The sequence below is a fragment of the Jaculus jaculus genome, chromosome 1, assembly GCF_020740685.1.
Source record: "Jaculus jaculus isolate mJacJac1 chromosome 1, mJacJac1.mat.Y.cur, whole genome shotgun sequence".
NCBI lineage: Eukaryota > Metazoa > Chordata > Mammalia > Rodentia > Dipodidae > Jaculus > Jaculus jaculus.
Window position 1 is genome coordinate 153,445,823 of NC_059102.1, and position 21,658 is coordinate 153,467,480.

Here is a 21,658-nt window from a genome sequence, read left to right on the forward strand (position 1 = left end):
TAGGGGACAGAGGAGCCTGCGAACTCAGGAGCTCCAGGCACGTTTGGAGTCTCAGGCCTCCGCCTAGAGCTCCTAACTGCCCGCCAGCGCTAAACAAAGCCGCCGGAAGGTGGCGCTCAAGAGCGGGCAGGGCCGTGATGAGCAGCTTAGCCCGGGGGCGTGGCCCTGGTCTGGAAGCTGCTCCCATTCGCTCCGCTCCGGGTGGTGGGCGGGCGTCGGGCTATACCAATTACCCCTGGAGGGGTGGACCCTGGGCCGGAGCACTGGATGAGGCTTGGAAAGCACGTGCCCCTTCCAGCGTAGGATTCCTCCCTGCCCTGGTCCCAGTGGTTTCCACCAACGGGCGAGGCGGAAGAGCCCGGAAGCCGGCCTGGTACACTTCCGGGTCGGGGAGCGCGCGGCGGTAGTTGCGGCGGCGGCGGCGGTCGGGCCTAGTCGTGTTCCCGCTCGGGCCCGCGGCGGGAGCGTCCCGGGAGCGTCCGGGTGGCACGAGGTTCCCGGGTACGTGCGGTGGTTGCGCGGGCCTGGGGTTCCTCTGGCGTCCGACTGCGCGGGCCTCCTGCGGGCGCCCTGCGCTTTGTCTGCGGCCTTTGGGGCGGGCTGGGCCTACGCCGCGCTGGCCGTGGGCCGGGCAGGAGGGGACGGACCGACGGACGTGCGGGCGAGGCCTCGAACTCTGCGACGCCCTGCCGCGGCCGGCACGTCGGGCCGGGGGTGCGGGGCTTTGGCCTGTTGTGTCCCTTGGGTGTGGGTGAGGAAGGTGTGACTTAGCAGCCTTCTTGGCAAGCCTGGCGGCCGGCGCTCGGGTCAGCTCCGTTTGCACTCGCTCCCGGGATGGTTGGTGACGCGGTTTTCGTCTCAGGTAGTGCTCACCGCTGTCTCTGGAGTAAGTATTTTGCAGTCAGCCCAGGGAGGTGAAGTCAGTCGGCGTCACACCACTGCGGCCAGGGCTCTCTTTCCAAATGTTGCTCCCTCGTATCCTTCAGCATGGCACCCTTGTTGATGCAACATAAAACAGCAGCGTTTTGGTCAGTGCTCTTCAGGACAGGATTTGAGGTTAAAGTGGGACATGATGTGCCACGGGACACTGCTTCCTTCATAAACTCCTGGACCACTTATTCATACGGGAAGAATTTAGACTGAAAATAGCAACACGTGGCACCTCTCAACACTGCTCTGTTTGGTGGTGCAGCCGTGTTAGCGCTGGAACATGGAGCCCAGGCCAGCAGAGTACTTATGGGACCCTGACTTTTTTTTTTTTAACGTTCATTGTCGTTGTTACTTTTGAAGTCTCATTGTGTCTGATGTGGCACATGATGAGTGAAGAATGATCAACTCACCCCAAATGGAGAAGTCGGAACTGAACCGTAGCTTAGTGCCCTGGCTGAGCACCCAGGCGCTGGTCCCGGCATAGTTGCTGTACCACTCACCCAAGTGCCCAATTAACATTTGGAATTGCAATTACATTGGGTACCCTGAGTTTGAAAGAAAAATAGGCTTGCTGGATCCAAAGGCTGAGAAACAGCAACAGTCCTCCACCCCTACCCGCCAGAGGCTGGGAAGGGGGCTTTCTGCAGGGAGGGTTTCCTGGCTTATGGTCGGTGACAGAGGTAGGATGCAGCGCAAGCATTCCCAATCTGAGGCTGCTGTTAAGACCAGGAGCTCCTGAGCTAGGGGTTCTGTTAGCGTGTCTGATTGGGGTTCCTGGTCTTGTTCTTGCGGTTGTCTCAAGCACCTTTGGAGGCTGTCTGGGTCCCCCCCCCAAGGTAGGGCCTCACTCTAGCCCAGGCTGACCTGGAACTCACTATGTAGTCTCAGGATGTCCTCGAACTCTTAAGTGTTCCTCCTACCTCTGCCTCCTGAGTGCTGGGATTACTTTTTTTTTTTTTTTTAAATGTTTATTTGCAAGCAGAGAGGATGGGGTGGGAGTGGGAGAGAATGGTTTACCAGGACCTCTCCACATGCATGTGCCGCTTTGTGCAGCTGGCTTTATGTGGATACTGGGGAATTGAACCCAGGTTGTTAGGCTTTGTAGGCAAGTGCCTGAACCGCTGAGCCATTTCTCTAGCCCTTAGCCTTTACTCTTGAGCTGCTATGTTTGGCCACTGCCCCTCACCATGACTCTCAGTCCTAGGGCAGTAGGGTAGAAGCCAGGAATTGTATTTCATACTTATGACCTTGTGAATGTGATGAACCCCATCAAAATGTAGATTTGCTCTTGGGTAGTTAGACCCTGGAATAGCATCCAGCTTTGCCATGTTCTTGTGGTCTTGGGTCACAAGTGCCTGTTACTTCCCCCTTGGCTGGATGTTTAGAGCACGGGTTCTATGCTCCTTGTGCTACCCACAGGCAAGTGAGCATTGGAGCAGGTGCTCCAAGATGACAGGTTCAGTTGAAGGATGGGCAAAGAGTTATAAGCCTTAGTGTCATCTCAGTGTACCCCACAGGAGAAAGATCATTCTCCTGCATGGCCCATGGCACTGTCTCTTTAGTCTGCCCATCTGCATGTCTCCTCAGAGGTGGTATTTCAGCAGTAGTCTATGGTGAGGATTCCTTGCTGAGTTGCTTCAGGTTACAGACTCTTCTCAGAGAGGGACCATACCCAGTTAGCAATCTTGGGCAGCAAGTAGAGGAAAGATGGACAGTTTGTCAAAACTATTACATATTGTACCGTTTCTAGGTGACATGACCTCACTGTTGAGAGAACATGAGTTATTCTGCTGGGCTTAGTAGTCCCTTGTCCCATGGGGTAGACAGGGCAGTCTTGGTCCATGAGCTGGCCTTTGCCCCCTTGGAGAAGGTTGCATGCTCCCAGCTTCTGTGATGACTGGTGAGTGCACTGTGCTTGCACACATGGAATCTCTGTCTGAGGGAGACAAGCAAGCCTGACTCCGTGGGATCCATGAGTGAGACACCCCCAAGCTTGAGCCCCACCTTCCAGCTTTATGGTATACTTCTGACTATGGACACTGGGGTTGGTGAGAAAGAAGTATGAGTGCCACAGATGGGCTGCTGAGCTCCATTCACTGTGTTGAATTCCTGAATGACTTCCCTATGAGAGGTGCTTCCTCCAGGAGTCACTTGGAAAGGAAGTGAGCAGCACTGATGAAGGGCTTTGTGTGTATATGGATTGGTTCTTCCTTGGAGACCAAAGTTTGAGGTCCTGATAGAAGAGGGTCATGTCACATTCTTTCAACATTTCTTCTATTTTTCTTTTAAATATTTTTTTTACTTATTTGAGAGAATGGGCAGGCCAGGGCCTCTAGCCACTGCAAATGAACTTCAGACACATGCACCCCCTTGTGCATACAGCTAATGTGGGTACTGGGGAATTGAACCTGTGTCCTTAGGCTTCTCAAACAAGCACCTTAACCACTGAACCATCTCTCTAGCCTATTATTCAACATTTTAAAATTTTATTTCAGGGAGAGAATTGACGTGGTAGGCTTCAGCCACTGCAATAAAACTCCAGACACTTGTGCCACGTAGTGGACATATGTGGCCATGTGCTTGCCTCACCTTTGTGCAACTGGCTAGCACGGGATCTGGAGAGTCAAACATGGGTCCTTAGGCTTTGTAGAAAGCGTCTTAATCGCTAAGCCATTTCTCCAGCCTCCTGGAGCAGAAGCACTGTGCGAGCATTCAACATTTCTGAAGCTGTTAGCACAGGTGTTTGATTTTTTTTTTTTCCAGGTAGGGTCTCTCTCTAGCTCAGGCTGACCTGGAATTCACTATATAGTCTCAGAGTGGCTTCCAACTCATGGCAGTACTCCTGCTGCCTCCCAAATGCTGGGATTAAAGACATGCACCCCCATGCCTAGCAGGTGTTTGATGTTTTTAAGTTGGTCTGCAGAAGAGGTCTGCCCAGCAGGTGTCCCCACTGTCAGGAGAGGCTTAGAATGCCATAGACCTCTGTAGGCAAGGCCTCAGGAGCCTTACAGTTTTTTTTTTTCAATATTCCCTTTTTTAATGTTTTTATATTTATTTATTTTTTTTAATTTTTGGTTTTTCGAGGTAATGTTTTACTCTAGTCTAGGCTGACCTGGAATTTACTCTGTATTCTCAGGGTGGCCTCAAACTCATGGCGATCCTCCTACCTCTGCCTCTTGAGTGTTGGGATTAAAAGCATGTGCCACCACGCCCAGCTTAATATTTTATGTTTTATTTATTTGAGAGAGAGAGAGAGAGAGAGAGAATGGGTGTGCCAGTGCCTCTAGCCACTGCACATGAACTCCAGACGCGTGCACCACCTTCTGCATTTGTCTTATGTGGGTACTGGGGAATCAAATCTGGGTTCTTTGGCTTTGCAGGCATGCACCTGAACTGCTAAGCCATCTCTTTAGTCTCCTGGAGCAGAAGCACTGCACTAGTGTTGCCTAAGATCTAGAGTAGCTATTACTTGCCAGAGGGGGCTTTGTGTCCAAGGACATTTGGGATTACCTGACTCTGGTCTCTTTCAGAGTTGACTCCAATGTGCAGCAATGGATGACGACAGCTTGGATGACCTTGTGGCCCATAGCCCTGGGCCTGATGGATGCCTTCAAGTTAATCCCTTGGAATTGGCCAGTGATGCTGGTGAGCTGCCCAATACGGGGAGGGTGTCCCTAGAGGATCAGTGCCTGGTATTTTCTCCACATTCCCCTTGGGAGGTTGTGTATGAGAGTTCAACTTTTACCCTTCTGAAAAAGTTGCTCTTTGCCAGGAGTTGTGGTATACACCTTTCATCCTAGTACTTGGGAGGCTGAGCTAGGAGGATGGCCATGAGTTGAAGGACAGCCTGGGCTCTACAGTGAATTCCAGGTCAACCTGGGCTACAATTGAGACTCTGCTTCAAAAAAGAAAAGTTACACTTGGGAGGCAGATGTAGGAGGATCACTGTGAGTTTGAGGCCACTCTGAGACTACATACTGAATTCCAGGTCAGCCTGAGCAGGATCAAGACCCTACCTCAAAAACAAACAAACAAACAAAAAAGTTAGCCAGGTGTGGTAGCACATGCCTTTAACTCCTGCATTTGAGGAGCAGTAGGTGGATTGCTGTGAGGTCAAGACCAGCCTGGGTCAACAAAGCAACAGAGTGAGTTCCAGGTCATTCTGGGTTAAAGTTAGTCTTTCATTTTAAGTTGTGGAAGTATAGTGGTTCTTTCTTTCTTTCTTTCTTTCTTTCTTTCTTTCTTTCTTTCTTTCTTTCTTTCTTTCCCCCTCTCTCTCTCTCTCTCTCTCTCTCTCTCTCTCTCTCTCTCTCTCTTTTTTTTTCCCAGGTAGAGTTTCACTCTAGCCTAGGCTGACCTAGAATTCATTATGTAGTCTCAGGGTGGCTTTGAACTCACAGTGATCCTCCTACCTCTGCCTCCCAAGTGCTTGAATTAAAGGCATAAACCACCATGCCCAGCATTTTTTTTTTTTAAACAGGAGGTAATAACTGGGGATGGAGCCAGGACTTTATGCATGCTGGGCAAGCAAGCACTCTATATGGTGTTAGATTCTTAGCCCTTGTTTTTTTTTAGCCACTGTTTTAAGATAAGGTTTTGTTATAGCCCAAGCTGGCCTTGAACTGCTGTGATTCTCCAACCGTATCCTCCCAGAGAATTAGATAGAATGTGCTATTGTGTATGGCATGTTACTGCCCCCCCCCCCCATTTTTTTAACTATTGACAACTTCCATACTATAAACTTTTTTAAAAAGTTAATTTAGCTGGGCATGGTTGCTCATACCTTTGATCCAAGCAGAGGTAGGAGGATCGCTATGAGTTTAATGCAAGCCTGAGTCTACATAGTGAATTTCAGGCCAGCCTAGGCAGACCCTACCTTGAAAAACCAAAAAAATAAAATCATAGGGCTGGAGAGATATCTTAGTGGTTAAGATGCTTGCCTGAGAAGCCTAAGAACCCAGGTTCAATTCTCCAGGTCCCACATAAGCCAGATGCATATAGTGGTGCATGCATTTGGAGTTTGTTTGCAGTAGCTAGAGGCCCTGGCATGCCCATTCTCTTTCTCTCAAATAAATAAATAAATGAATAAATAAATCTTTAAAAAAATAAAATAAGCAAAAATAAAGTCAGTTTATTTGCAAGCAGAGAGACAGAGAGAATGGGTGTGCTAGGGTCTGTAGCTGCTGCAACAAATTCTATATGCATGCACCACCTTGTATATCTGGCTTTATATGGGCACTGGGGAATTGAACTTAGGTTGTTTGGTTTTGCAGGCAAGTGCCTTAATTGCTGAGCCATCTCTCAAGCCCAAATAGATATAAACAATTTTTTGAGACAGCAACCTTTAACTGGTTATGTAGCCATGGGTGACTTTGAACTTCTAATTCTCCTTCTACTTCAAGTGCTGTGATTACAGGTATGTGCCACCATACCAAGCTTACTTGGTGCTGGAGATCAAATTCAGGGTACTTGTGTGTACTAGGAAAGCACTCCTAACAACTGAGTGACATCCTCTGCCACCTTTTTTTTTTTTTGTTGTTGTTATTTTATTTTGTTTTTTCAAGGTAGGATCTCCCTATAGCCCAGCCTGACCTGAAATTTACTTTGTAGTTTCAGGCTAGCCTCAAACTCACAGCAATCCTCCTACCTCAGCCTCCCAAGTGCTGAGATTAAAGACATGTACAACCACACCAGGGTCAACCACTTTTTTATCTTGTTTTTGGATTTTTCAAAGTAGGGTTACACTCTAGCACAGACTGACCTGAAATTCACTATGTAGTCTCAGTGGCCTTGAACTCATGGCAGTCCTACGTTTGCCTCCTAAGTGCTGGGATTAAAGATGTATACCACCACACCTGGCTTCATCTTATAATTGATGTAAGAAGCACAAATTCAGAGTGAGAAAATGCCTTTTTCCTGTTGTACACTCCTCTGGCCCCACTGCTGCAAGCATCAGCAGCCACCCTGTCATGTCAGTCCCTTTAGCAGATGGCTTTTTTTTTTTTTTTAATTTTATTTATTTATTTATTTGAGAGCGACAGACACAGAGAGAAAGACAGATAGAGGGACAGAGAGAATGGGCGCGCCAGGGCTTCCAGCCTCTGCAAACGAACTCCAGACGCGTGTGCCCCCTTGTGCATCTGGCTAACGTGGGACCTGGGGAACTGAGCCTCGAACCGGGGTCCTTAGGCTTCACAGGCAAGCGCTTAACCGCTAAGCCAGCCCAGCAGATGGCTTTTTAAACTCCCCTGTGCATTCACCACGCAGCCCCGTCTTTCTGCTGTCTGGGTTGACACTGCTCTCTGATTTTTGCCCTGGTGGTCTAGAAGACAGCAGAGATGGCCACAGTGGGGACTTGGAAGATGACACAGGCAGTGAGCAGGAAGATGACACAGATGGGGAGGACTCAGAAGGGCTGTCTGAAGAGGAAGACCCAGAAGACAGATCTGGTAAGATTGTTATTAGGAGCCTACTGCCTTGGGCTTCCTCGTGGGGAGACAGTCCTTAGTAGATCATCCACAGTTGGCTATGTTGATTCATGAACTTTGACACTCATTCAGCTCACTTCTGTGAGCATTAGTTTCAAAGTTCATTTGGCAATCTGATTCTGTAGGTCTTTCTTCTAGGACTGCCAGAAAATATAACGTCCAAGAACATTGAACAACACACTTTGCAGAACATAATCAGATTGGAGTTTCTATTGTGATGAGAAGGGAAGTCTTGGTGTCTTCCTCCCACCTCTCAAGGGCTAGCTGTCAGGTTCAGGAATTCTGCAGGCAACAATGCTTTAACAGGCAGGTCTGTTCCTTCATGACTACCTTAGCTTCACAGGCCTCCTTCAGAAGGCAGGATCAACTGGACTAGACTGAGGGTTCTGCTTTCCACAGCTTTCCTTCTGACGTGGTTCTGAAGCTAAGACATTGCAGCCTGGAAACCATGCTATGACCTACCTGTATTTCAATTCTTTTTTAATTAAAAGAAAACTTAAAAAAATAAATAAAAAACTAATTTAGGGGCTGGAGAGATGGCTTAGCAGTTAAGGTGTTTGCCTGCAAAGCCGAAGAACCGAGGTTCAATTCCCCAGAACAGACATAAGCCAGATGCACAAGGTGGTGCTTGTGTCTGCAACTCATTTGCAGTGGCTGGAGGCCCTGACATGCCCATTCTCTCTCGCTTTCTATCTCTGCCTCTTTCTCCTCAAATAAATAAAAATAAAATATTAAAACAAAATTTATTTGAGAGAGAGAGAATGAGAGTGTCAGGGCCTCCAGCCGCTACAAGTGAACTCCAGACCCATGTCCCACCTTGTACATATGGCAGGGAATTGATCCTGGGTCCTTAGGCTTTGCAGATAAGTACTTTAACTGCTAAGCCACCTCTTCAGACCTATTTCAGTTTTATTTATTTATTTATTCCATTTTTTGAGGTAGGATCTCACTCTAGTCCAGGTTGACCTGCTGGAATTCACTATGTAGTTTCAGGGTGGGCTCCAACTCTCTGCGATCCTCCTACCTCTGCCTCCTAAGTGCTGGGATTAAAGGTGTGCACCACCATGCTTAGCTTATTTTTTTTAACTTATGTTTAAAGTTATTTATTTATAAAGTCCCTACTAACATCAGTCTTTTAATATGAGCTTGTGACTGTCAGTATGTTTTTTGAGGCAGGGTCTTACTCTTAGCCCAGGCAGACCTGGAAGTTACTCTGTAGTCCCAGGTTGGTCTTCAACTCACTGTAGTCCTCCTACCTCTGCCTCTCAAGTAAGTGCTGATTTTAAATGTGTGTGCCACCACACCCGGCTTCTCCTGAAGTTTGGAGAGTCAGTTGGATGCCTGAGACTGGCTGGGGCCTGCTTAGTCATAATTCCTGGTGTCCACATTCAACAGTGGAGTGTAGATTAGCAATCATAGAACTTGGTGAAAGAAGCCAGCAGTGGCCTCACATTAGGCGAACAAAGCTTCAGGCTACAGAAGGCTAGAAGAAGCTTCTAGCCACCATCTGAAGGAGAGAAGTTGGTCATGCATTGGTGGGTGTGGGGCTAGAGGTAGAGTGTTGGTAGGAGACTAATGGTGTGTAGAGCCAAGGCCTCAGTCGTGTGCTACAAAGTATAAGGAGATGCCCCAATCTTGTTATTGCGTTGCCATCGTCTGGTCAGCTATCAGAAGAGGCCCCTTCCCATGGGCACGTCTTTCCATTGTGTCTGTTGCTTTTCTTGCACTGCCTCCTGCTCCTCGAGATCATTTTATTGCTGTTGGTTATATTCCTCAATTTGGGTAGTATCTTCAGGTATTCCTTGAAAGGTAAGAGTGAGTGATCTGACTGGTACCTCACGCTTAAGGCCCACTTTTCTGAGCCATCCGACGATGTGAATTACTCCATGTATGGATTGTGTTGAACGCCTAGAGCCTTCTGCAGCTGCTTGGTTCCAAGAAAGCCTTTCTTTGCTCAGTTCACCAGTGCCATCTCTTCAGAGTGGTCACAGTGTGAGGCTTGCTGTTTTTGGAGGACATGCCTTTAGCTGCATGCAGTTCCCAGGCCAGCTGCTGGGACTGGTCCACTTCAGTACCTACCTCAGTATAGTCCCTGAAATATCTGTACTTTTAGCAATCTGAGCAAGGGTATAATGAAAGACACTACTCAGGGCCTTGGCCACTTGCACCTTTTGTCTGCCCTTAGGTTGCTAGGGCCATTGTCCTTCCAAGCATTCATTGACATTGCTCTGTAGACACTGACTCTGTGGATCTCAGGAAACATGCTCCTACCTTCATAATCTATAGGAAGAATCAGATTACTTGGCTCCTGCTTGTTTTTACTGTCTTGAGTCATTCAGCACACAGGAAAACTGGTTAGTTGTCATCTTGTAACCCACTTTATAAACCTTAATAATTTTGTGGGCAGCTCTAAATGACCCAAAAGTTAGCAACTGGGAACAGCACATTTATTTCTGTGTTTCTGTGAGTCAGTCAAGTATAGGTCAGCTGGATCCTCTGCTCAAGTCTTCCTAGGTGAACTTACAGTGTTAGCTGGTTTCTCCTACCCTTCTGAGCTTGGGGTCCCCTTCCAAGCTCTCTGTCTGTTGGAAGAGTCATTGCAGTTGAAAGACAGAAGCCTATTTTCCAGTTGGCTGTGGACAGACTATCCTTAGTTCCTGGAATCACTCTGCCTTTTCAGTATGTGTTAGTTTGTGTCTTCTCAGCCCATGAGGGCCCGCCTGTGGCTTCTCTCCCTGAAAAAGGCTTGAGAACCTCTCTGCTTTGAATGAACTTTACTTATGTGTGGCACATAACCTATAGACCCAAAACTTGAAGGTGGAAGTGGGAATATCTGGGATCAGGAGTTCAAGGTCATCCTCACCTATATAATGAGTTTGAAGCCAACTTGGGCTATATAAAATCTTTTAACAAACCAAGGGAGTGGGGGAGGATACTGATTTGGTGGAACTGAGTAGCCAAGTAGCCATTGGGTGCTAGGACATCTCAGCACATTTCCTGTACATACCTCTAAGGAGCAGTGTCCTGAGGCCCAGTGAGAATATGTTTCTCAGGTCCCAGAGACTTTAGGTGTTGCTTAGCAGTGTATGTGGACATGTGTGCTTATAGCTATGTTGGAATTTTCTCTAAGGCCCTTGTTGGCTCCTGATAGATGGGGGTAGTACCTCTACTCCATGACTCAGGTTTTTTTTTTTTGTTTGTTTTTTTGTTTTTTGAGGTAGAGTCTTGCTCTAGCCCAGGCTGACCTGGAATTTGCTGTGTAGTCTCAGAGCAAACTTATGGGCATTCTCCTGCCTCTGCCTCCCAAGTGCTAGGATCAAAGGCATGTGCCACCATTCCTGGGCCAGTTTTTTTTTTTTTTTTTTTAAATTTAATTATTTATTTGAGAGAGAGAGCGAGCGAATGAATGGGCAAGCCACGGCCTCTAGCCACTGCAAATGACCTCCAGGAGCATGTGCCACCTTGTACATCTAGTTTATGTGGGTCCTGGGGAATCACGCCTAGTTCCTTTGTCTTGCAGGCCAAGCACCTTAACTGCTAAGCCATTTCTCTAGCCCCATAATGCAGGTTTGAGGGGCTGCTCAGCCAGTATCCCTCTTGACTTAGCTCAAAAGCAGCTGTAGTCAGAGGCTTCAGGTGCCACAGACTGGACAAGGCTCTTCAGAGTGGGCACAGTTGCATGTGGTATTGTAGGTGTATGGGGAGGCATGTCCCACCAGAAGCAGAAACTCTTGACTAAATGCTGCTTTCCTGAATGCAGTTTGGTCTGCCCAGAGCCAGCTCTCCTGTCCATGTAGCCACTCCTCTTTCACTAAAGGTGTAATATTTCCATTTACTCTAGGTTCTGAAGATTCAGAAGATGGAGTAGAAACTTCAGTGGCAGCAGTGGGGACTCAGGGAAAGCTCGAAGCCAGCACTGCACTCAGTTCGGATGATGATGCAGAGAACTGTCCCATTTGCCTCAATGTGTTTAGAGATCAGGCCGTGGGCACACCCGAGACCTGTGCCCACTACTTCTGCCTGGACTGCATCGTCGAGTGGTCCAGGGTGAGTTAGCATGTTCCTGGGCTGGCCCAACCTCCAGTGGCTGGATTCTACTTTCTTTAGCAAAGCTGAGCATAGAACTGAATCCTGGGCTTTGGATACTGTTGGTAGGGCTCAGTGTAGGGAGTTTGTGGATGAGGGCCTATAAAGAGTTTTCTGGGGAACAAAACACAGAAATTTGAGGCAGTCCCAAATGTTAGAGGTAATCAGAACTTGAATGTACTGCAGCTTGCCTCCTAACAGAACCTCCTATGTAAATGTAGAGGTGCAGTCACTCTGTCCTTGTATCCAGTAACAGAAAGAGCAAACATGTGGCACGTTTCCTACCTTACAGTGAACCTTATGAGCCATCATCTCCCTCTCTTAAAGGAACTATTTGTTATAAAAATTTTAAGATAGAGATGGGGCAATGATTGTGAAGTCTGATGCTCATTGACTACCTTTCTTACATGTTCCCTGGTGACAGAAAAAGTGACACTGATACTACCATCCTATTTCCCCATCTAGCTTAGAATTCTCTATATGGGTGTGGTGGGCACATGATCACCCAGCACTTGGGAGGGCGGAGTAGGAAGATTGTCATGAGTTCAAAGCCAGCCTGAAACTTCATAGTGAATTCCAAGTCAACCTGGGCTAGAGAGAGACCCTACCTCAAAAAAAAACAAAAAGAACAACATCAACAAGAAGTGCGGTGTCTCTGTAGTTAGTTTCCTAATGGCATGTAGGTGTCAGATACGTTCCACATGGGCATGAATGTGCCAAGATGGCTTACTGTCATGTTAAACTTTTTCTGGCACTTCTAGAAGTCTTTGTTATATAGTGGTTCTGCTCCAGATTAGATTCAGGACAAGTAAGCAATTGAGATCCTAGATTTAATAAGATAGCTGGATAGAGGTTAGTAAAATGAAAATCTGGACTTAAATCATGTAGGGCTAGAGAAATGGTGAGTGGTAAAGCCGTCTGCCTTTGGAGCCTGAGGACTCAGGTTTGATTTCCCCAGAAACCCACAAAAGCCATATACACATGGTGGTACATGTGTTTGGAGTTTGTTTGCAGTGACCAGAGGCCCTGGTGTGTCCATTCTCTCTTCTCGCTAATAAATAAATAAAAAACAAAGTAATATATTTAAAAAAAAAAACCAAATCATGTAGCCAGATGTAATGGTGCATGCCTGCAATCCAAGCATGTGGGCATTAAAGGCAAGATGATCAAAAGGCCAACCTCAGCTAAATGAGTTTGAGGTCAGCCTGGGCTACATGAGATGATGTCTGAACCAAAAAAATAAAAATAAATAAATCACAGAAACTAGCTGCAGTAGTGCATGACTACAATAACAGCACTTGAGAGGCCAGGGCAGGAGGATCACCACAAGTCTGAGGCCAGCGTAGGTTACCTCCTAAGTTCCAAGCCAGCCTGAACTACAGAGGGGTACCCTGTTTCAATCCTTCCCCCCCAAAAAATAGGGACAATGTGACTACCCACTGTACCAGATAACTTATTGCTGGAACAAAACACCCAACCAGAGCAGTTTATGGGAGGAAAGTGTTTGTTACAGGCTTATAGTATTTTCAAGGGGAATTCGAACTCAAAATGATCCTCTTATCTGCCTCTTGAGGGCTGGGATTAAAGGTGAACTGCTACACCCAGCTTCAAGGGGAAGGTCCGTTATGGTAAGAAAGTGAAGAGCAGGCAACCTGCTCACATCTTCATACATTCATACACAGGTGAGGAGGGGCACAGCAGCCCGCCAGCTTTGAGCACCCAGTGGGATAATAAATCTTGAGCCCGGGCCTGGTGGTGCACTCCTTTAATCCCAGCACTTGGGAGGCAGACATAGGATCACCATGAGGTAGGAGGCCACCCTGAGACTACATAGTGAATTCCATGTCAGCCTGAGCTAAATTAAGTCCCTGCCTTCAAAAATCAAAAAAATAAACCTTAAGACCAACTTGCAGTGACAACCTCTCCAAACAGTGCTTCACCTCCTAAAGGCTCCATTTGCTGGGAACTAGGTAGGAAGTTGGCAGAGGAGTTGGACGGAGGTTCAGGAGAGGGCCTGGGGCAGCAGTAGACAGGCTCAAATGCCCATCCCAGCCATTCCTGTCTATATATGGGAACACACATCTAGCTCTCTTACCTTATTTCTTACTACTCATTTCGCCCATTAAGTCATTCATTCATGGTGATTTTCCTACCTCTGCCTCCCAAGTGCTGGGATTAAAAGCGTGGGCCACCATGCCTGGCTCTTTAAAATTTTTTTTTTAAATTTTTTATTATATATAGAGAAAATTGGCATGCCAGTGCCTAAACCACTACAGTCGAACTCCAAATGCTTGCGCCATCTAGTGGGCATATGTGACCTTTTGCTTGCTTGCCTCACCTGCGTGTTTGGCTTATATTGTATCTGGAGATAACTGAACATGGGTTCTTAGGTTTTGCAGGCCAAGTGCCTTAACTGTTAAGCCATCTCTCCAGCCCCAGCCCTCCTAACTTTAAATGTTAAGTTTCTCAGTTCCATAATGGGCAGCAGAACTCAGCAAGCCCTTACACCAATAGCCCAGTTTCAACAAAGTTCTGTGCCATCTTTCCTTCCTTTTTGAAAGTCCATAAGCAAACCCTCCAAATGCAGTTCTCTCTGCACTTAACATTTTCAAACTCTCATCAGAATGGTCCATAAAACTTGGCTTACCACCCTGGAAGGCATCTCCAGTTGCAAGTACCACGTTCATGCTCATTCTTCTAAAACAAAAGTTCCAAAAGACATGATCAGATTCATCATACAGAAACAACCCACACTCGGTACCAGTTTCTATTGTGGTCAGCTTGATGTTGCTAGGATGACCTTCCAAACCAGGCACAGTTTGCAAGAGTAAGCTTACAGATCCAGGAGAAGTTTCATAATGACGGAAGAAGCTGGTCTATTTTTCATAGTTCCGTGCAGAGAGAAACACCAGCACCATAAGCAAGCACTTTGTATACTCTTAGGCTGGAATTCATAGCTGCCCATACTGACACCTCTTCCACCCAGGTGGTAGAAAATCCACGTTACAGCTTTAATAAAGCATTTGAGAGCTGGAGAGATGGCTTAGCATTTAAGACACTTGTCAGTAAAGCCTAAACACCTATGTACAATGTCACACATGCCCATTAGGTGGCACAAGCATCTGGCATTCAATTTTAGTTACTGAGGGAGGCCCTGGTGCACCAATTCTCTTTCTCTAAAAATAAAAAACACATTTGAGTCTTTTGGCAGATAACAGGCTCTACAAGGAGGGCAATTGTTTCTTTCATAGCTGAGTTCCAAATTCCAAGATCTATCTTTAGAATGGGGGTGCGAGAGGGCTGCTATACCAAGGCTTTTGGTAAATGTGATTTCTGCTCAAAAGCAATTTCTTTTTAATTTTTATTATTTTATTTTTATTTATTTTTTAGTTTTTCGAGGTAGGGTCTTGCTCAAGCCCAGGCTGACCCGGAATTCACTGTGGCCTCAAACTCACAACAACCCACCTACCTCAGCCTCCTGAGTGCTGGGATTGAAGGCATGTGCCACCATCTACCATACCCATCAAATTTTTTTTGTTGTTGTTGCAGGGTCTCACTCGAGCTCAGGCTGACCTGGAATTCATTTTTTTTTTAATTTTATTTATTTATTTGAGAGCGACAGACACAGAGAGAAAGACAGATAGAGGGAGAGAGAGAGAATGGGCGTGCCAGGGCTTCCAGCCTCTGCAAACGAACTCCAGACGCGTGCGCCCCCTTGTGCATCTGGCTAACGTGGGACCTGGGGAACCAAGCCTCGAACCGGGGTCCTTAGGCTTCACAGGCAAGCGCTTAACCGCTAAGCCATCTCTCCAGCCCTCATTTTTGTTTTTTGAGGTAGGGTCTTGCTTGAGCCCAGGCTGACCTGGACAGCAGAGAGAGACAGGGCATACCAGGGCTTCCAGCCACTGCAAATGAACTCCAGATACATGTACCACTCTGCTTCTGGTTCCACATGGGTACTGTGGAATTGAGCTCAGGTCATTAGGTTTTGCAGGCAAGCACCTTAACCGCTGACCCATCCATCCTTCCAGCCCAGATTTTTACTCATTTTGAGCTAGAGTTTCACTCTAGACTAGATTGGCCTCATGGCCATCTCTCTTTTAGCCTCCTGAGTGCTAGGATTGTTGGCATGAGCTCTGTTGATAAGGAAAGGATGGCTTCAAATTTATTTTCCTGCATTCTCAGCCTCCCTGAGTGCTAGAATCTCGGGCAAGTGTCACCATACTCAGCTTTGACTTTTTGGTTTTAAGTGAACTTATTTTTTTTTTAATGTATTTTTCTTTACTTATTTATTTGAGAGAGACAAAGGCAGAGAGGGAGAGAGAGTGGGCATGCCAGGGTGTTCAGCATTGCAAACAGACTCCAGAAACATGCACTATCTTGTGCATCTGGCTTGTGTGGGTCCTGGGGAATCGAACCTAGGTCTTTTGGCTTTGTAGGCCAAGTGCCTTAACTGCTAAGCCATCTCTCCAGCCCCCTTATTTTTTATTTTCTGTATTTATTTATTTTTGATGTTGGGTCTCTATCCCAAGCTGAAATGGAATTCATTATGTAATCTTAGGGTAGTCTCAAACTCAGTGATTCTCCTACCTCTGCCTTCCGAGTACTGGGATTATAAGCGTGTGCCACTCACTATGTCCAGCTTCTTTTATTTATTTTTTATTTGTTTTTCTTGAGGTAGGGTCTCACTCTAGCCCAGGCTGACTTGGAATTTACTCTGTAGTCTTGTAGTCTCAGGGTGACCTTGGACTCACAGTGACCCTCCTACCTCTGCCTCCTAAGTGCTGATATTAAATGTATGAGCCACCACACCCAGCCAGCTTCCTTTTTAGTTTTAGAACAGAATAGTGAAAGTGGTTCTTCAGGATTCTGATGCAATCTTTATTTTTCACAGAATGCCAACTCCTGTCCAGTTGATCGAACAATATTTAAATGTATTTGTATTCGAGCCCAGTTTGGTGGTAAAGTTTTAAAGAAGGTAAGTGTGATTGTGACCTGCCCCTGCTTGTGGGAAAGAACATGTTCTTAAAAGGTGACTTGCTGTCAGTGAGTGGGTTTCAGTTCAGGGTGGCTTGAGACAAACCCCACATCTGGGGGTGCCCATCTGGATTTGGATGCTGGGTGGGAGTCTTTGTGGAAATGTTAGGGTTCCTGAGCCTTACAGCTGATCCCTTCTCATTGCAGATGATTTCTCTGTCTCCTTTTATTCTTTTAAAAATATTATTTATTTGAAAAGAGGGGTGGGAGCCGGGCGTGGTGGCGCATGCCTTTAATCCCAGCACTCGGGAGGCAGCGGTAGGAGGATCGCAGTGAGTTCAAGGCCACCCTGAGACTACAGTCGACTCCAGGTCAGCCTGGACCAGAGTGAGACCCTACCTCGAAAAACCAAAAAAAAAGAAAAGAGGGGTGGGGTGGGAGGAAGGCAGATAGAGAATGGGCATGCCAGGGCTACCAGCTACTGCAAATGAACTTCAGATGCATGGTCCACCTTGTGCATCTGGCTTACGTGTGTCCTGATGAGTCGAACCTGGGTTCTTTGGCTTTGTAGGCAAGCACATTAACCACTAAGCTGTCTCTTTTTCTTTTCTTTTTTTAATTGGTTTCTTGAGGTAGGGTCTTGCTCTAGCCTAGGCTTACCTGGAATTCACTATGTAGTCTCAGGGTGCCCTTGAACTCACAGCAATCCTCCTGCCTCTGCCTCCCGAGTCCTGAAATTAAAGGTGTGAGCCACCATGCTCGGGTTCTTTCTTTATTTTTAAAAAATACTTGATATATGTTCATTTATTTGACAGAGAAAGAGGGATAAAGCACCAGAACAAAAGTGGCTGATGTGAGGAAAAGCATTTTTCTTTTATTTTTATTTATTTATTTGACAGAGAAAGAGGGGAAGAGAGAGAGAGAGAATGGGTGTGCCAGGGCCTCCAGCTACTGCAAAGGAACTCCAGATGCGTGTGCCCCCTTGTGCATCTGGCTAATGTGGGTCCTGGGGAATCAAACCTGGGTCCTATGGCTTTGCAGGCAAACACAACTGCTAAGCCATCCCTCCAGCCCTCCTTTTTTTTTTAATATTTATTTTATTTATATGTAAGGCGGGGGGGGGGAATGGGCATGCCAGGCCCTCTAGCTACATGAACTTCAGATACATACTCACTGTGCTTATGTGGTTTTATGTGGCAATGGAGAATTGAATTGGGGTCATTAGGTTTTGCAGGCAAGTGCCTTCACCTCTAAGACATCCCTTTAGACCTTTTTGTGTCTTTTTGAGTTGCAGTGGTGGTGCAGGTGGGAGCACTAGGGTGACAATGAAGACCCACATAGGCTGGCTTTTGGAAAGTACTAGGTCCACCATTTACTATTGGCTGTAAGAAAACACGTTTTTCCTTAGTCTTCCTATCCTTCCTCTCTTCTCCCTCCCTCCCCTTCTCTTTCACATTATGCACATGAATCAGACTAGTTTACTAAGAGCTGCATTCCAAACCCTTGGTGGGTTTTTTTTTTTTTTTTTTTTTTTGGTTTTTCGAGGTAAGGTCTCGTAATCTCAAGGTGACCTCGAACTCACGGGGATCCACCTACCTCTGCCTCCCAAGTGCTGGGATTAAAGGCATGTGCCACCATGCCCAGCTGTAAAACCCTTGGTTTTTTGAGATGCATTCTTGTGCAACAGAGATTGGCCCTGACTTTTTGATTCTCTTGGTCTGTTCCTTGTGAGTTTTGCTGGGGATTGAATCCGTGGCCTTACATGTGCTGAACAGCTGCTCTACCACTGAGCTACAGCTTCCACTTGGCAGATGTGTTGCTGAGTCTTTTCTGTGGTACTGTTGTGACTGTCACTATAATGCTGCCCTGTGTGCTCTCCATACCTGTCTGTGTGCTGCAGCATTGATGGGCAGAGTCTTGTATCCTGGTACCAGGCAATGTCCTGTTCAGTGACTGAGTCACAGGCCAAGGGTTCCTCTTCATGTGTAGTTCTTGCCTTCTGTTAAGTCACTTTCCTACTTGATATCTGCCCTGCTGTAGAGAGAACATGAAGTCTACCATATGCTTGTATGCACAAGTTTTTGTTTGTTTTGTTTTATTTTTTCGAGGTAGGGTCTCACTCACTCTGGCCCAGGCTGACTTGGAATTCACCATTTAGTCTCAGGGTGGCCTCAACCTCAAGGCGGTCCTCCTACCTCTGTCTCCCAAGTGCTGAGATTAAAGTCGTGTGTCACCGTGCCTGGCTCCAAGTATATTTTATCTATTTATTTGAGAGCAACAGACAAAGAGGGAGAAAGAAAGAATGTGCCAGGGCCTCCAGCCACTGCAAATGAACTCCAGATCCGTGCACCCCCTTGTGCATCTGGCTAACGTGGGACCTGGGGAATCGAGCCTCGAACCAGGGTCCTTAGGCTTCACAGGCAAGCGCTTAACCGCTAAGCCATCTCTCCAGCCCTTCAATTATATTTATTTTGTTGTTGTTATTTTGTTGTTATTATTTTGTTTTGTTTTGTTTTTTGAGGTAGCATCTCACTCTAGCTCAGGCTGACCAGGAGTTCATTATGTATTCTCAGAGTGGCCTCAAACTCACAGTGATCCTCCTGCCCCTGCTTCCCGAGTGCTGGGCTTAAAGGTGTGTGCCACCGTGCTCAGCTCTCCAAGTATATTTTAGACTAGTAGATCTTTTCTGGATTATGTGCACTTAATATGAGTTGACCACTCAGATTTTGAGGTCCCTGACCAGCAGTTCTGTCTTCAGATTCCAGTGGAGAACACCAGAACATGTGAAGAGGAGGAGGAAGATCCAACCTTTTGTGAGGTGTGTGGCAGGAGTGACCGTGAGGACCGGCTCCTACTTTGTGATGGCTGTGATGCTGGGTAAGGATGAAATTTTTTTTGTTTGTTTTTCGAGGTAGTTTTTTGGTTCAGCCCATGCTACCTGGAATTCACTATGTGCTCTCAGGATGACCTTGACCTCACAGTGATCCCTCACCTCATCCTTCCTTTCTTTTGGTGGGTATAGGTGCCCACATGGTGCCATACACATTTGCCTGTGCAGGGTCTACTTGCCTGCACTGGGTGAATGTCAGATGTCCTGCTCCATCACTCTTCTGCTCAGTCTTCTTTTTTTAAAATATTTATTTGAGGGAGAAAATAGATGTCAGGTGTGTCAGGTCTGTAGCCATGGCAGATGAACTCAAAACACATGTGCCACCTTGTGTATCTGGCTTATGTGGGTCTTGGGGAATCGAATCTGGGTCGTTAGGGCACATAGGCAAGTGAATTAACTGCTGAGGCATCTCTCTAGTCCCCCAGTCTTGTTTTGAGCTGGAGTCTCTTACAGAGCTTGCTGGTTTTTTTCACAGGCTCAGATGATTTTCCAGCCTCTGGTCCCTTTTGGAATGATGGTTACAAATGCTCTTGGCTTCGCCCAGAAAAACAGAAAGGAGGCTGCAGGCTAACCTTATGAGAGTGAGACACTGGCCAGGTTCAGGTGCTGTTGGGCTGAATCATCTTGGCTGCTCTGGGTCCTTGTGCTTGAAGTCACCCTTTGTCATCCCTAATGCAACAAGAGAGTCAGGGATGTCTACTGTGTGTTTGTATGACTCTGCCCTCTGGGAGCCAGCCAGTGTCCCTCCTTCACTGTTTGATCTGTTTTAGTTGAGATAGAACTCTTGACCTTCCTTCCCAGCCTCCTGCTAGGTCTTTGGCTATTGATTTGAAAAGTTTTTTCTGATAAAAAATTGTGAGTAGAACTGGGTATGGTGGTGCATGCCTTTAATCCTAGCACTTGGGAGGCAGAAGTAGGATTGTTGTGAGTTTGAGGCCACCCTGAAACTACATAGTGAATTTCAGGTCAGCCTGGGCTGCAGTGAAACCCTACCTCAAAGAAGAAAAAATTTGTGAGCAGATATCCAGGCATGGTACTGCATGCCTTCAGTACTGCACTGGGGAGGCAGAGTTAGGAGCCTGCTGTGAGTTTGAGGCCAGCCTGAGACTACAGAGTGAGTAGTCTGTCAGCATGGCTACAAACAAAAAAATTTTGAGCCTAAGGTTATAGAAAATAACCCTCCAAAGTTGTCAAAAGAACCAGTGAGAGCTGGGCATGGTGGTGCACGCCTTTAATCCCAGCACTCGGAGGCAGAGGTAGGAGGATTGCCATGAGTTCAAGGCCACCCTGAGATAAGATAGTGAATTCCAGGTCAGCCTGAGCTAGAGCGAGACCTTACCTCGGGGGAAATAAAATAAAATAAAATAAAAATAAAGAGAGAACCAGTGAGGTTCTGGTTGATGTGGGCCTTTTCCTAGGCAGAAAGTAGCAGTTGTAAGGTTTGAGCTGGAGCCCAAGAGAGGGCTTTTATGTGGTGGTCCTAGCTGCTGCACTACATCTGTGACTCAGAGAACAGAGCCTGTCCCTTGCTACCATTGCTCACATCCTTCTACAGTTTGCCTTTGCCCTCTTGTCCCTGGTACTTTTTTATTTATTAATTTGAGAGTGACAGAGAGAAAGAGGAGAGAGAGAATGGGCATGCCAGGGCCTCCAGCCACTGCAAATGAACTCCAGGCGCGTGCGCCCCCTTGTGCACCTGGCTAATGTGGGTCGTGGGGAATTGAACCTTGGACCTGGATCCTTAGGCTTCACAGGCATGCATTTAACCGCTAAGCCATCTCTCCAGCCCCCCTGGTACTTTTTAGTACTGCTGCTTGTGCTGGAGCCATTGGCTCTACTTAGAGGGTGGTATGTACCACAAGGGTGCAGGCATTTGTTCACTTGTACCTGTGGACATACTATGTAGCAACTACCTGCTTCCTGCCCAGGCCCCAGCTGACCCTGCCTGTTGCTGCCCTCTTTTTGTACTCCTACCTCTCCCTCCCAGGTGCTCCCTCCAGGCACTTGGGAGGCAGAGGTATAGGAGGATTGTTAGTTACTTAGATTGCCTTGAGTTTGAGGCTACCCTAAGACTACATAGTGAATGAGACCCTACCTCGAAAAAAAAAAAAAAGAAAAAATTATTTATGATTGACAAGATGGCTTAGCAGTTAAGTTTGGCCTGCAAAGCCAAAGGACCCAGGTTTTTCGAGGTAGTGTTTCATTCTAGCTCAGGCTGACCTGGAATTCACTATGTAGTCTGAGGGTGACCTTGAACTCATAGTGATCATCCTATCTCTGCCTCTCA

At 46.8% G+C, this 21,658-nt stretch overlaps 1 protein-coding gene across 3 annotated transcripts in view; it reads left to right on the top strand.

Moving 5' to 3' along the window:
- Positions 1 to 378: 378 nt before the first annotated feature.
- The window catches only part of Phrf1 (PHD and ring finger domains 1), a 39,114-nt gene continuing 17,834 nt past the window's right edge, over positions 379 to 21,658 (top strand). For 2 of the 3 annotated variants that reach the window (XM_045151668.1, XM_045151681.1), the window contains exons 1-6: positions 379 to 501; positions 4,461 to 4,575; positions 7,257 to 7,379; positions 11,260 to 11,465; positions 16,399 to 16,482; positions 19,240 to 19,358. In XM_045151668.1, coding sequence (XP_045007603.1) covers positions 4,482 to 4,575; positions 7,257 to 7,379; positions 11,260 to 11,465; positions 16,399 to 16,482; positions 19,240 to 19,358 — 626 coding nt within the window. In that variant the 5' untranslated portion in view covers positions 379 to 501; positions 4,461 to 4,481. The remainder of the gene's footprint in view (positions 502 to 4,460; positions 4,576 to 7,256; positions 7,380 to 11,259; positions 11,466 to 16,398; positions 16,483 to 19,239; positions 19,359 to 21,658) is intronic. The other variant, XM_045151672.1, reaches the window with a different exon arrangement.